Source organism: Cupressus sempervirens, chromosome 2 (assembly GCF_028749045.1).
Source record: "Cupressus sempervirens isolate cs-2001-9-10 chromosome 2, ASM2874904v1, whole genome shotgun sequence".
In the NCBI taxonomy this organism is placed as follows: Eukaryota; Viridiplantae; Streptophyta; class Pinopsida; order Cupressales; family Cupressaceae; genus Cupressus; species Cupressus sempervirens.
Window position 1 is genome coordinate 268,172,341 of NC_143119.1, and position 16,212 is coordinate 268,188,552.

The window sequence follows — 16,212 nt, forward strand, 5'->3', positions numbered from 1 at the left end:
TAAACGCTCCTCATTTCATTTTCATTTTGTATTTTTGGAGAGAGGAAGAGATGGCAAGTGAGATTTGAGTTTTTTATTTTTTATTTGTACTTTAGCGTTGCATTTAGATTTAATTGTTAATTTAGATTTAGATTTAATTTTGTATTTAGATTTAGATGAAGATTTAGATTCAAGATTAGTTGTAATGTTTTACTTTGATTTAGATATCAATTTCAATTAGTTTCATTTAGATTTCAATTTCAATTAGTTTTATTTGGATTTATAATTACATTTAAAATCTATTATATGTTTGACATAGTAATGACATAATTTCCTAACTAAACATCATTTATCAATAGTAAAATAATTTCCTTTCTTAAACCATGCAATACAATAAGGGTAAGGACGTTTCTTACATTGTAAATTCAATTTTTCTACCATTTAGCTAGACACATTATCCTCATCACAACTGTCCCCATCAATGATAACTTGACATACCTTTCCACTTTAAGTGTATCTAGTTTTGAAGATATTGGTTTGAAGCCATGAATCATTAAGTTTCTTTGAGGGAACTTCATCATTCTTTGGGATGATGATTGATCTCCTCATCATGAGTTTCTCCCACATATGGTGAATCTTCTTGCTTTGCCCCTTCTGTTGTGATTTTTGTATGAACCAAGTTCACTCTAGGTTGTCCTTGATTTCTTTCTAGCATGTTATAATTTGAACATTTAAGGCTCATCGATCTAACAATTCCTAATGCTTCATCATACCTTTTCAATATATGCTTTCTCGATCATTGTTCACAATAGTCTTAGGTATGTCTATCGATAGAAGACTGATAATTTCATTGGGTATCTAGTTGATAAGATAAGACAAGATAAGATAAGATAATTTATTAATATCCACTAGGAGACCACAAAGGGGTCTAAGGGACTAAGAGTACAAACAGGGGCCAGAAGGTAGGAAGACCACCAAACAGTGTTTGAATACAACAAAATAAAACAAAACGGAAACAAGCAAAGCAAGAAGAAAAGAAAGAGGAAAAAAACAAGTAGTATGGTTACGAAACCCCAAAAACTGACAGTTCGTAATCGTGGAAAAGTAGCTTAGAATAGAAGGATAACTAGTTGTGCAGAGAAATCTGAGTCCGGTACCAGAGAGAGGAGGTTATAATTGTTAGTGGTGCAAATGGTCTTTGCATGGTCTCCTTGATCTGGTGTGAGCATTTGTGGATGAACACCGAGGCTGCTTGGTTCCCCTAGGAGAGGTAATTGAAGTGAAAAAAGAAGTGATAAGCAGATGAAGAGATGCAGACCTAGGGATGGATAGCTCCCGAAGGGTGAAATCCCGAAGACGAAAAACCTCATGTAAATAAAGAGCAAGGCACTACTGGTCCTCGTACCTGAAAAAGGAGGACAAAGGCCTACACTCTCTGAATAAACAATGAAACCTCCCTCTAATCTCATAGTATATGGAACAGTAGAATATAAAATGTATCTCATTATCAACCGCATCCATGTCACAACACTGACAAAACCTCTCAGCTTTGTTGCTCTGGCGATCTATCTAATTTCGGAGCCGGTGAGAATCTACTCTAAAAAACCCCAGCTATATACATAAGGCATGGGGCCATCGTCAAGATAGATAAGATAATGATATTAATGTCCAACAAGAGACCAACTAGGGTCTATGGGATTGAAAGATACAATAGTACAGAGAAGAATACAACAACGAGAGCGCCAAAAGGCATCCGAGGAAAACAACAAGAAGAGAGAGAAAGATCATCAATCCTTTCAAGGTACAACGAAATCTCACACAGAAGGATAAGGCCTAGGACGAGCAAGGGTCAGGGCCCGACACCATTGTTGTCTTTATGTACTAGTGGGGGTAAAGTGTCATCATCTAAGGAGCCCATGTTGAGGTCTGACCAATCTAGTGTATTTGGAGATGAGTGTATGCGCTCATTTCATGCCCTTAGAAGTAGACATGGAAGGAAAAAAGTCAATGATGAGCTGATCTGAGGTCTGGCGCCAAGGAAACAAGATCTGTAAAGTATGGTCTCTAAGTTGGGAGGCCTCCCAGAGGTAGAGCAGTAAGCATCGTTGGTCCGAGTAACTAAAAAAGGCCGAGAGGAATCTATTGTCTCTCAAAAGGCAGTGGAACCTACCTCTAATCTCATAATAGATGGGCACCTGAAGATGAAGCGAGTCTCTGTCTCTGTCTCCGATATGGTGCAAAGGCACACACCCATTCCTCTCTGGTCAGTTGGTGATCAGTCTGGCAATTGAGTCAGTGTGATCCAACTCTAAAAGACCCCAGGGTGATGCGAAGGGGATGGCTCTAACGTCAACTCAAGTATGAGGGATGAATAATAATACCGTCATTGATCACCAAAAAGTGTTGAGAGTAGAAGGCCATCTGAGGGCATAAACCACCAAGAGGGCTGATCCAAGTCATGGAGATGTACTGCCTGTAAACGTCGAGTCTGACATGTCCATTCAACTCCTGTCGTGAAGGGAGGAGATGGGCAAGAGCATCCAAGGAGAACTGGTATGGCGAAAGATGATTGATGCCAATCCCGATCGAGCTTAGTAAAATAGTGGTCTGGGTATACCAAGAATGAGCCTTAGACATCCTCGTTGAGTTGGCAATATCCATAGAGGAACAATAAGCAAAGTACAAGTATCTACGTCAGCCATCGACCGAGTCCATGAAGCCTCTAAGGCGATGGATGAACCAAATCAAGTTGAAAATGGCACTAAGTCGAAAAGGGTGAGCAGTGAACTTGGTCAAAACAATACTCTATGGAGTATAGAGGTGGCAATAGATAATCTAGCAGAGGGGAAGGGTTTGTACCCGCTCAATCGAGACCCAATCAAAATCAAGAAGAGATGGTCCCCAAACAACTACCCCATAAAGAACTGTGGGTCTAACCAAAGAGTCCAAGAGAGATAACTTGGACTTAGTGTCTGATAAGAGAAGAGTAGTAGGGATGAACAATAATACCATCATGTATGTTAATAAAGTGCTCCGCATAGAAGGCCATATGAGGACGGAGACCTCGTGGAGGGTTGATCCAAGTCACTTGGATATACCACCTGTAGATGTCCATCCTAGTAATCTCATTCAACTCTGACTAAGAGGAAAGGAGATGAGCGGGCATGTCCAACGAATATTGAAAAGGGGGAAGGTGATCAATATCAATACCAACAGTGTTGAGGAGCCTAGATACCTGAGCATACCAGCAACGCGCATGACTAGTCGAATCCACGACAACAATCAAGATTGAGGAACAATAAGCCAGGTAAGAATAACGATATCTGCCATCAACAAAGTCCGCAAAACCCCTGAGTCTGTGAAGTAACCAAACTAGATCAAATCTCGTGCAGAGTCTAAAGGGATGAGCACCGAACCTAGCTAAGATAATACTGGTAGGAGTAGTCGGCTGACAACGGATCATGCATCACAAAAGGAGTCTAGACTCTCTCCACCGAAGCCTAGTCAGTGGTCGGGAGGGAGGGCCCCTAGATGGTCAAACCATAAAGGATAGTAGGTCTAACCAAGGAGTCTAAGATAGACATCTTAGATGTAGTGTCCTAAAAGTGGTGTCTAAAGCACTATCACTCAAGCAGTGCCAAAGAACCTAGCCCCTTATTAACACACGACATCATGGTTGGTCTCAAACTAAAATGCGGTCCCAAAAATAAAATGCCCAAATATGTGTAATTGGAGGTCCTCTCGATCTTAGTCCCCCTAAAAAAGAAACAGTGATCAAAGGTTTTCGAGCTATTGAAAACCATAACTCGGGTCTTACCCAAGTTGACCACCAACTGTTGAGAATCACAAACGAAGGCCAGTCCATCCAAAAGTCGGTGTAACCCATTAGGTGAGGAGGATAGGAGTGCCACATCATCCGCAAAGAGAAGGATGGACACTCGAACCCCATGAAGGCAGCACCCATCCTTGGGATGTGAAAAATCCCTTAGGAAAGTCTCAAGCTCATCAAAGTAGATGTTGAAAAGTGTAGGGGAAAGAGGGCAGCCCTACTCAACATTGATAGAACTCTGAATGAAGTCAGATAAGCCTTGTGGAGTCCTAAGACATCCAACAACACTCTCGTAAAGTCTCATGATGGCAACGACAAGAAACTTGGAAACCCCAATATCTTTGAATTGTTGAAATAATGCCTCCCAGGGGACCAAATCAAAAGCTTTGCGAAAGTCAACAAAGCAACTATAAACTTTCACTGAGTGATGTCGAGCCTCCCCAATAATGGCCCTAAGGGTGAGAATATGGTCAGTAGTTTGGAAATTTGCTCTAAAACTTGCCTGGCCTCTAGCCCTGCAACCTAAATTGTCCAACTGTCTCGTGAGAGCAATATGTAGTATTGTGGCATAGAGTTTGGCAAAGGTATGCTCGATCATAATAGTCATGTAGTTGCCTGGATCAGACGTCGAACCAACCTTATGGATCGGGTGGATAATATGGTGAGACCAAGAAGGCGGAAAACCAGTGCAAACCACTCTGTTGAAAAGAACCGAAAGAGATAGTCCAAGAATCGAGATTCCCATCTTGAACAGTTCCGCTTGATAACCCTCCTCATTAGCAGCCTTACTACAACTCATGGTTCTAACAGCCTCGAAGATGGTAGAGATGGTAAAGATGTGGCAATGAAGGGTAGAGTGAAGAAAAGAGGGGGCTACTTAGGGATGTCATAAAGGGTGATGACGTGTGAAAGGAGGGAGCCAAAGTCAAGGTCCACAGGAATAAAAAGGGGGTGAGGAAAGTGCATGTGCCAAAAGCGTTTTGGGGAGACCCGAAGCAAGGAGCTAAGCAACCTGCACTGCTCAAGGTAGAAGAGACACTTCTTCCAACAAAGAAAGCTACGAAAAGAGAGTTTGACCTGGGGAAAGGAGGGATCCAAAGCAGTGTATATGGAATAGAGTAGTCGGTGGAAAGCCTTGCAGTCATCATCAAACCATACTGGGGCGAGAGGGACGAGCAGCAAGAGTGACAAAGGAGTGAGCGAGGGAGAGGATGGCCGACTCACGGACCGTTGTGGAGATAAGGTCAAACAAGCTAGAAGCATAAGGCAAGTTGGTGAGGGCAGCAACCGGAAGGAGGCCTCGAAGGTGGGTGAGGAAGAGGTCAAGATCAACATCAGTGAACGAGAAGGTGGTGTGAATGGGCAAGGGTAAAGCTAAAGGGCAAGGGGGGTGGGGGTGCAAGGTGGGAGAGGAAAGGGGGTAGGGGTTGAGCAGAGGGCCACGAAGGGTGAGACTAAGGAGGGAGTGGTCTGCCAATGGAACATGGGAAACAAAGAAGCAACTAATAAAAGGGATGAAGGAGGTACAGGCAATGATGTAGTCAACAACACTAGCCCCACCACAATGGGGCTAACAAGTGAAACAACCAGAATCGGGGAAGCAAGAGAGCCCGTTAAGAACCACAGGAGAGGAAGACACACAAAGCTAAAGTAGGTGTCGCCCATACCGTGTCAGAGGGCCCTCAATGTCCTCGGAGGAAAATTGTAGATTAAGAGCATCCCTATCAAACTCGAAAGTGCACATATAGTCTATCCGCTGATCATGAAATGGGCCCTCAAGATCCCTTGTGCGAGCGTTGAAGTCCCCTAAAATGATTAGATTCCCTAGGGCAGAGAACCTATCAATCTAGTCACTGAGGTCACCATAAGGGTCCCCCTCGGAAGCATAGACCGCATAAGGGGAAGTAGTCGGAGAAAAATAACAAACTATAATGAAAAGGTCTCTAACCAACATGCCTCTAATATAGATCCACATGAACCTAGCAAGGTTGTCGGAATGCATAACGGTCATTCTGTTGACAAGATGATCACGGACGAGACAGGCGACCCAACCAGATCCCCTAATACCCTCAGAAAACCTAACCTCATCACGATAAGAAGATAGCCAGTGAAATCCATTAATCCCAAGAAGAGGAGGAGGACTCTCATGAGTCTCTATAACAAGAATAATATCCGCAGTACCAACAACATCTATAAAAAGACCAGGGAGAGACCAAAGAGTACCATTATCGTTCCAACAATGGATGCTCAAAGAGTCTCTACACTCCCTTCTCTTCCTAAATCTTCCATCATCGTTTAGTCTTGGGGGTTGACCCAGGAACCCAACCAAGAGGAGAGTTGTCTCCGATAAATGCCTTAAGGTTACCGATAACCGCCCATTTACCCTCAAGGCAAGCTGCTGCAACTAGTGTTCATTCATGTTTGAGTTTTGTAACCTGCACTTTGGTGAGATCTTCAAGGTAGATTTTTGAAGATAGCGGGAAGCGTTTTCTACAGGCCCTTAGAACCTGTAGCCTGTCTGATGTGTTGTGGAATCTAATAAAGTGTGTGGAATTGTACCCTATCCATGCCCTATCAATAAGAATCTCAGAGAGCTCTAGCTGGTCCCGAAGAAAGGTATAGGCCTTGTCAATTATATCAGCAGTGGAAGGTGGGAGGCCACAAGAGGGTTATATCATTTAGGGAGGGCTTCTATTCTATTGCCGGTGCAAGCAGAGAGTAAGGTTAAGTTCCCTAGTCCGTCGAGCCTGTTCATCTGAGAGCTTGGACTAGACAAGCTCCTCAACTCTCTTTAATGGAGGTTGAAGTTGATGTTGTTGTTGTTGTAGTCATTCAATGTTTTTGATAAGAATGTAGTCGTTCGATGTTACTTTTCAACATGTTGTGGCAGTCAAGGAGTTCCTCTTGCATATCCTTAATGTCTTTAACCTGGGCAGCATGGATGGGGATCTCCTCATGGTTTTGCTTCTATTGTAATTCAGAGATAGAGGTATCATATTGAATGATTTTTGTTCAGAGCTCTGAGTTTTCTGTTTGCAGAGCATCCATTCTCTGTTTGATGATTCTATTGTCATCCTCCAATTTCTCACATCTGTCAGCCTTAGATTCAAGCGCAAGCACCCGATTGATTATCATGCAAGAGAGGTGGGAAAGAGTGCTAATAGTATTTGTCAGAGCTTTATTTTAAGTTTATGCTCCTTCTAATCGGTTGACAATCTGCTGAATGTTGGCTGCATCAAATGGAGGAGAATTCATGCTGTCAAATGGTTAGCGTCTGAAGTTTCAACTCAATATAGGTACTGCAAGCCCCTGAAGCAACCGCTCAACTGACACATGCCACTCCAATCATGATCGAATCTCAGTCAAACAGTTCACCAGTCCAAGCATTTAACCAGTCCTTCAACAAAGGTATTCTGTCAAATAGTTCACCAGTAATGTTGGTGAGATCGTTGAGTTTCCAGGATACCATGGTTTGTTTCAACACTATGTCAGATAGTTCACGTGTCATAAGCCAACTATTACTGGGTACTGTGGTTATCCTGCTTGAAGAAGCATTTTGTCAAACAATTGGTCTGCAAACTGTGTAAGTAGAGCAAGTGGCAGCAACTGTCAAATGCCAACACCCCCGCAGTTCTGACTCTGCTACAATTCACTGCACTGCTACAGTTCACGGCACTTGGCTTGGTCCCGTCCAACTTTCGTCAACTACATGGTCTAAGTTCTAAGCCAAAACCTTCCTCGTGCTGGACGTTCCCCTCCGCATGGCACACGGCAGAAGGGTGAAGTAAGATCTCCGGAGGAACCTTGGAAGGGTGACTGGCCCTGCACACGACCTGTCATGGTAAGAACTCACGGATCTGCATACACGGCCTGACACGGCACACTTTTGAAATCCGACCTCCGTCGCTTTGACAGCAAGGAAGAAAAAGAGAAATAGTTCACGCTATGTCGATGAATTCCATTGGTGCAACTTTTGTTGAAGAGACTTTACATATAATCTATTGTTCATTGGGCAGTGTCTTCTTGATAACCACATTGGATATCGGTAAGATGATTTTCTATTCTATCAATAATGAAAGTTTTGTAGTTGGATTTGCTTTTCTTATAAAAAATTTGTAATGTTCATCAAATTAATGACGAACATTTGCAATGGTAACAACAACATTGTCAAACTTGTAACGAAAAAAACCATCATATGTTTGGCAACCTTGTTGGTGGCATGTTGATTTTATGACAGTATTCCAATGAACATTCCGCACACCACTGACGAGGTTGTCAAAATTATGACTTTTTTGTTGCAAGTTTGGCAAAGCTGTCATTGTTATTGCGTATGTTCATAAGAAATTTGATATGTACGTCAAAATTCTGACAAACATTACAATTTTTCTAAAGGCAATATAGCTTCTTTTGATCAATCATTTCTGATGTGCTCTTCATTAGAACTTCAACATTTATGTATTTGTCAAAACTTTCAATGAAAAATAGCAACAAGGGTCTTTACCCTTGTTTGTCGAAAGTTTGATGGTTGTTAGTCAAAATACTGATGAACTCTTATCAAAACTTGGTCTAAAATGTACTAGTGTAGTGATCCAATCTTTCCACTGAACAAACTAAGAAAATTGCCATGAAAAAAAAAATGTTAATATCAATTGAAAAACACTAATGCCAACACATATTCCCACTATCCCCAAATTGTTTCGAGGATGGAAATGAGTCCCCTAGGGATAGGAAATGTGTTTTCCTGTAACATAGCAATTGTGTCGTATGGCTCTTTCATTGTCAAATGTACCTTGTCTAGCAACTCAATTTTCCTTCCACACATGGGCAAGATTTTGTATGGACAATACAACTTATTTATTTTGTGTTGTTTATATGTAAATGTGTTAAATAGAGAGAACAAATAATAAGTGGTTAAGTTTTAGTATAGTTAAAATTAAGTCCTTTCAACATCCAAAAGTGTTCAACAATTGGTATTAGAGTAATATTTTTAAATTATATCGTGTGATTAAGCACAGTGTTTACATCAAAGAAAGACTTAGAAGCCATGAAACTACAAGGATGATCTAATTGTGTGATTGTTTTGAGTCAAACTCATTGACCCATATTTCATGAGTAGTGGTTCACCGAACCCATCCCTCATGAGAATGATGGAACACTCAGCACGCATTGGATCTCGGTGATGCTCACAAAGGTGAAGCACCAAGGCTTCTCGGGAGGTCACCCATTCCAGTACTACTCCAACTCAAGCACGCATTGGATCTAGACGATGCCCAATTTCTGTTCAAGCAATATAAGAGAGAAAAAGATAACAATGTACATCAAAATATTCAAGTTGGAGGAAGAATGAAGACTATTGATGTTCTTGAAACAAAGCTACTAATCAAATCCAATAAATGTACTAAGCTTTAACAAAAGGCTGTAACTTTGAGGAAGAAACTAAGGATGTAAAAGGAACAAAATCACAAGTGATTGAAACTTAAATTGGTAATAACATGCTTGCTGAAATGGTAAGCTTGTGAAAACCAACTAAGGACAAAGGTGGAATTGATTTTTACAAATGAAAAAGCACTAAGACTCCCAACAAAGATTACAAAGGTAAAGAAAAGATCAATGATGAATCCAAGAAACCAAATAAAGATAAAAAGAAGTTTCACCTCAAAAAGCTATAACAATTTAAAGAATGCATCCATCAATTTTTATTTTTATTTTAATCAAAGTTTGAAGGCTATTAAGTGAGCAACATCATACAACAGATTCATCAACAATATCATCTATATTTCATCCAACAAACCATGTCATAAATTCATGTCATGTTCACAACATAAATTGATTTGTAATCGATATTGTACCTCTCATCATTTGAACATTGGCTGGAGTCAATTTTTAACATGGTTATTTTTTAAAGCCAAAAAAGGTGGCATTTTTTGTAATTTGTGCTAAATATTTTAAAATTAATGTTTTCCAAACTATTGCTTTTAGCACTAAAGAGGTCATTTTCAACTCATATTTTCTCATTCATAATTTTTGTGTTAACTTATATTTATTCCTACTATTGTTTTTTTTGGTCTTTTTGTTGTTAATGGACTTTCATCAGCCCATCCCACTTTAGGACCTTTACCCTTAACCTATAGGCAGAGCAGGCTCGAATGGATGCATCAGACGTTGAGATGGCATATTTACAAGGTGAATGTTAAATGGGTCATGTAATGAGAAACTAAAATAAAATTCTCAATTTTTTTTTGGTGATTTCCAAATATGGTTTACAAGCATAAACGTGTATAACATGTAGCTATTTAAAATCGCCAAAAGCATTAATGTACAAAGATTAAAAGAAAATTACTTCTCGCCTTGATCTCATTTTGCAGCCATGTGATAAATTAAAGACAATTTAAGGTTTTCTTCATAATTATCTTATCGGCTATTATAGTGGAAAACTAAAATTAAGTAGTGCAAAGTTCTTTGTAAATCCCAGCATCTTCAAAATGAGACTGAACAACATATTTTTGAATTGCATGATGCACATTCCCATATGGTACAAAATACATATTACATTGAGAAGTGATGTTTTCAAAATATACAATGCTCTTGAATGAACCTAATTTGCCCAACAAATTAATCTGAGTTACAGCATAGGCATGGCTGAGATGCATTCAATGCAATGCTTTCCAAATGGATAGCGTTCTTCTAGTGTAAATTTTGTTTTGACAGAAATTCTATACAGTTGAGATGAAATTAGGAACAATCAATCAAAAAGAGAGAGACTGTTGAACTACGAGTCAAGAAAAGGCATGTAATTTGTCCCATAACTGTAGTCCATTATACCAACTTCAGGCAAACCATTAGTGTATTAAAAATTCTCAGCAGGTCATGCAAAGAGACCTGCAGCAATGGCAATAACTTCCGCAAGAATGACTAATCAAATCATTGCTTTCTTTCACCTACAAGTACAATGAACTGGCAAAAATAATGCCATGTCTAATGCTTTCACTGGCATCCTCAAATTTCTTCTCTAGTGCTGCATCTCCAATTGCACGTGCTGCAGCTTTCAGCTTCAAAGGATTCACCAGAGGAGTTAGTCACAAGTTTTTATATCTTCAAAAGTATATGTTTCATATTTTTTATGACAAAATCTTTGGGATCTAAATACAAGGAAATAATATGTTTTTAAAAAAAGCAAGATTTGGTTCCTAGAAGCTTCTCAGATGATATTCTAAAGACACAAATTTAATGCATTTTGTAAAACTTGAAAAAGAATGCAAGTAAACATCACCACAAAAAGAATAAAGTATTTATCTTGAAGAAACTCACATCAGTAAGTACACATGGGACCAGACACAACGGCATGAAAGGTGTTACCAGCAGGATTGTGGTAGCCCACAGTTTGTAATGATGCAAGAGAATGGGCAATAAGCTGTGATACATGTCGGAGAGAAAGGAAGCCTCTGAAGAGGGACTTCATGCCTCTCAACCCCTCCAATGCACAAGAACTGATCAAAAGATGGGGACAGGATTTCATTGGGCTGCTCAAGGCAAGTAGAGCACGATGATGCAGGTATATCGTCATCATGACGGAATACCTTACGAAGTGGGTTGAAGCATCAGCACTCCCAGATAACTCAACCTTGAGTACGACAAGGTTTATATATGAACAAATAATCATGAGATACAGTATACCCATCCAGCTTACAAGCGATCAAAGGGGGCACTTTGGGAAACTAATCGCCACGGAGTTCAAGAATTTTCATTCTTTTTCAAGCACATACTACTTGAGAGCGAATGGCCAACATGAAGTGACCAACAACATATTGGTGTCACTGATATACAAGTCATGCAAAATCTAGGAGGATTGGGAAGAGTGGTTACCATCCGTACTGTGGGCTTATCGCACCACTTAAAAGGTTCCTACTGGACATATGCCCTTTTAGTTGATGTTTGGACAGGACATTGTCGTACCAGTTGAGTTGATGGTACCAAGTCTAAGGATTGTCATTAAGGACAAGTTGGGAACTATGTAGAGTTTGAGAGAAAGACTATATAATCTCAATAAATTGGATGAACGGCTTCTTACGGCACAAGGGGCAACAAAGATAGCAGAGAAACGGCGAAAGGTGTGGCATGATAAGCACCTAAAGAGGACAAGATTGGCACTGGGAAAACTAGTGTTTAAGTATAACGCACACAACGACATCAAGCCGCAAAAATTTAAAGTGAAGTGGTTGGGGCCTTACAAAGTGCGAGAGAGGTGGGCAACAACAAAGCAATTAAACTATGGACTCTGGATGGAAAGGAAATAACGGACCTAGTTAATGGTCCAAAGCTGAAGATTTACCCTTAAGAGGCATGAGAGTCGATGAGGTAATGGTCCACGTACAGATAGGCGAGATGATTTAGTCTTGGGCAAGAATTAATAAACGTAAAAAATGAAAAAAAGAAACTACTACTCTATTGTATAGTTAGCCTCAAAGTATCGTACGAAGACGAGAAGGCAACAGCCAATGAGAAGAAAGAAACAAAAGAAAAGGGAAAAAAGAAATAAATTTCACCGTACGACTGAGAATGAAGGAAATTTTTAACATATAGCATGACATCCATACATGCCACTGTATAGTGACTGAAAAGTTAAAAAGCCATTGATGTATGGTAATTAGGAGACCCATGTGTGCGCAGGCAAGACACAATGAAGGAGTAAAGAGAGAACATTGTATGGTTTTATCTGAAAGAACATACACAACATTTCAAAGAGTCCAAGAAGCATCACCGTATGTTCTAAAGCTTAGTATAGAAACATATTGTAAGAGCCACAAGCAATAATGTCCCCAATCCTATAGGGAGACACCGTACAACCTTCAAAAGATGAAGGCATCATGAGCAAAGAGGAAGACAACTTGAAGCTTAGAACCAAACACCGTATAGTGCTAAGCAAAAACGCTGACGAGCAAAAGAGATTATATTTATAGCGCAACGTCACCACCGTATGGTCCCACAACAAATCATAGCATCGTGCGTCATGAAATCGAGGTGATCATTTAAAATAAAGGCAACCACACCTTAAGTAAATGGAAATTAGTATAAGGACACCACCAACATAAAGAGACATCGCTCACCTAAGGGAAACACAGAAATGGCACCGTAAGGGCATCTGGGGGCAAGAAGACAAGTTGTTGAACAACTAGGTAAGAAGTAAAAGTCACCCTCAAGAACACAATAGTCAAGAACGCAAGGAGGACAAAGAATAAATTCACACCAAGATTGCAATTAGTGAATAAACTCACATAGGGTGTTTCTACTAAATAGTGAAGGATGAGAATAGTATTGAGATAGCGTTATAAAGACAAAAGCATCAAAGCAGTGAAAGTTGTACACAGTCTCTATTGAAAGAGGAACGCTCTGATAACCAACAAGGTTGTATACGCATGCAGCAAGATTGTATAGGCGAAGGAAGTTAGAAAAGCAACACGAAAGTGCTCAGGAAGCACATTGGAGTTGAAAGCATAGATGCCGTAGAGCTAAACGTCAAAGCTCTAACCCGTTTTTTTCCTCCATACAAAAACAAGAAACGGTTATAGATTAAGCAAGGAAACACAATTACAAGAATAAGTTGCAAGCAAGAGGTCCTGGTTCAAGTAGCAGCATGACAAAGAATACACATGTTCTACCTTCTAGTGTGCAAGTTGCAAGGCGCATTAATATTGGAAAGAAGAAAGTAAGACCTGTCGTCAGTAGAAATTGTGTTAGCCGACGGAGGGATTGTCGTCGGTGTTTCTGTAGCCAACGGGTAAATAGTTTGTAGCGGACATAATGTTTGTGGCCGACAGACTCCTTCGGAAAGGTTCGACGGATAGTATTTATATCCTGTCTGGGATCATTGTAAATGATCATTGATTCATCTTATCTTATCAAGCATAATGTAATGTTCTGGCATATGCGAATAATCTAAGGAATTTTTCTGTTCATGTTCCATTGTATGTATGCGTTCATTTATTTTACCTGTACGGTAAACATTTGGCGTCGTTGCCTTATGAACCTGGAAGGTGGGAGGAATGAAGATTAATGCCAAATCAGCTTAACAAAGATCGAAATAAGGTCAAGGGAAAAGATGGAAACCGTACTGCGCAAGAAAATTTAATTTTGGCACAGCAAGCCGAACGCCGAAGGAGATTCCAGAAGATTGCCGACGGAAACCGGAGCACGGAAGACTTGTTGGAGGAAACTCGGCAACGGGTGGAATTGGTGGAAGAAGCATGGGAGGAGTTTTTGAATTTGTGTTCGCCAAGGGAAGAGAATCCAGACGGAAGAGCATCGACTCGCACGGCTCGGAGTGCCGACGGAGCAAGAGCGTGGAGTGAACTCTTTGTCTGGGATATACTTCCGCAAGAGACAACTTCAAAACACCCTTCTTCACCAAGATTCACAGCTGTTGAGTCTGACGGTGTAGGAAAACAGTCCGTCGATGTGGGAAAACAGTCTGCCGGTGTGGGAGTGCAGTCCGCCAGTGTGGGAGACCAGTCCACTGGTGTGGGAGTGCAGTCCGCCAGTGTGGGAGACCACTCCGCTGGTGTGGGAGTGCAAACCGCCGGTGTGGGAGTGCAGACCGCCGGTGTAGGAGTGAAGAGCGCCAGTGTTGCAGGACCGAGCAATGCCTGTTTACAGAAACCAATTATGATGGCGGGACCAAAAGAGAAACTGCTGAAGTTCAATGGCGATGGTACGGCCGATCTCATTCGACATTGCAAAACATGTGAAACGATCTGGAAGGCAAATGGGATAACTGATGAAGACGACTGGATGAGGCAATTTCAGGCCACCCTACGAGGCGTAGCAATTGATTGGTTCACTGATACAAATCCACAAAAGCTAAACAGTTGGGATAACATTAAAAAGGAGTTTCTAGCAAAATTTAAACTGTTGCGGGATGATAATGAAATTGTAGCAGAGATCTTCAATACTAAGCAAGGGAAGAACGAAATCGTCCACATTTACACCAGGAAATTAAAAGACTTGATAAACAAAATGGAAAGTAAGCCGGCGGACGAATTTCAAAAAAGATGGTTCGTGGAAGGCCTACGCTCGAAACTGCAGAAGAAAATGAAAATTGTGTCGTCGTCGTCATATACGGAAGCCTATAATAGAGCATTGAATCTCGAAAGTGAGCACAAGACAAAGAAGAAGAAGAAGACTAGTTCGTCTGATTCTGATGACGACGAGCCTTCCGGCGAAGATAGCAGCGACGATGAAGGCAGTAGCAAGAAGGTCCGCGCCCTACAAAAGGACATGATCCGCATGATGGAGTTTAAAAACATGCAGAAGGAGCCAAAAGGCAGTGAGCTGTGGTGCACAAAGTGTAAGACCGACGGTCATACTAAAGGATCGTGTCCAAAGAACCAATTTTGTGACATTTGTCAAATCATGGGCCATTCGTCAAAAGAGTGCTCCTTTAACATGAAGACAAGAGGATCTCCGCAGGTGCTTCTTACACAGGAGGCTTCCCCGTCGGGCAGTAGCGGAAATACGAATAGCGCAAGTGCCACATTCAGAAGGTACAGGAATAATAACAAAGGGAAAAATAATAATGCAAACAATAACAATAATAATGGGAGCCGAAGTCGAACCCAGTATGATGCAAACGGACGGCCGATCATTCAATGCTAAGCATGTAATTTATGGGGTCATTTTGCGCGGGAATGTACAGCGGCAAACACACTGAAATTATTATGCAAATGGTGCAGACCCAGCGACCATGAAGATGCCAAGTGCCCAAAGTCTGGAGTAAACTTGATCACTGTCGGCACGAATGAAGAGGAGGTTCTGACAATTAAGCGGAGGCAAGCAAAACTGTCGACAGAGGAAAAAAGAAAATTGGGGGAAGCGTAGGCGGAAATTGGAAAGGCATCGTCGGCAGAGACATCTCAGTTGAAGGACATCACCAGCACCTTGGCAAGGAACTTCGCGGAACAAAACATTGTACGGCAGATCTTACAAACGGAGATACCAGTCAAGATAAGTGACCTTCTCACAATGCCCCAGTTACGGACGGCCATTCTGAATCATACACCATTTCCGAAAGCAACAGAGGACACAGGGAGGGACAGTAGTCCAACGACAGCAACAGAACCAATGCTGTTGGCATTCGCATCCGGACGGCATCCGACGGTCGTCGAGATGGGGATTTTGGGAAATGTTCTAACAAACACAATTATCGACAGAGGGTCCAGCGTGAATGTGTTGCCGAAGGATACTTGGAAGAAGTTGGGAAAGCCGACGCTGTGACCACCTACATTCCAGTTGCTCACGGCAGACCGGCACGGGATCAAACCGTTGGGAACCTTAAGGGCGCAACTGGTAACTATTGGAACACAGCTATTTTTATTGGACTTTGTGGTCATTCCATTGAAAAGAAAAGGATA

General features: G+C 41.2%; 2 protein-coding genes across 2 annotated transcripts in view; both read right to left on the bottom strand.

Moving 5' to 3' along the window:
- Positions 1-4,025: 4,025 nt before the first annotated feature.
- LOC149572087 (uncharacterized) lies at positions 4,026-4,607 on the bottom strand. Its single transcript, XM_089815772.1, has one exon. The coding sequence runs from the start codon at positions 4,605-4,607 to the stop codon at positions 4,026-4,028; it is 582 nt and encodes a 193-aa protein (XP_089671898.1).
- Positions 4,608-10,338: 5,731 nt separating this feature from the next.
- HEN2 (RNA helicase, ATP-dependent, SK12/DOB1 protein) overlaps positions 10,339-16,212 on the bottom strand; it is a 193,158-nt gene continuing 187,284 nt past the window's right edge. Inside the window, exon 17 of the mRNA XM_089813393.1 lies at positions 10,339-10,857. Coding sequence (XP_089669519.1) covers positions 10,747-10,857 — 111 coding nt within the window. The 3' untranslated portion in view covers positions 10,339-10,746. The remainder of the gene's footprint in view (positions 10,858-16,212) is intronic.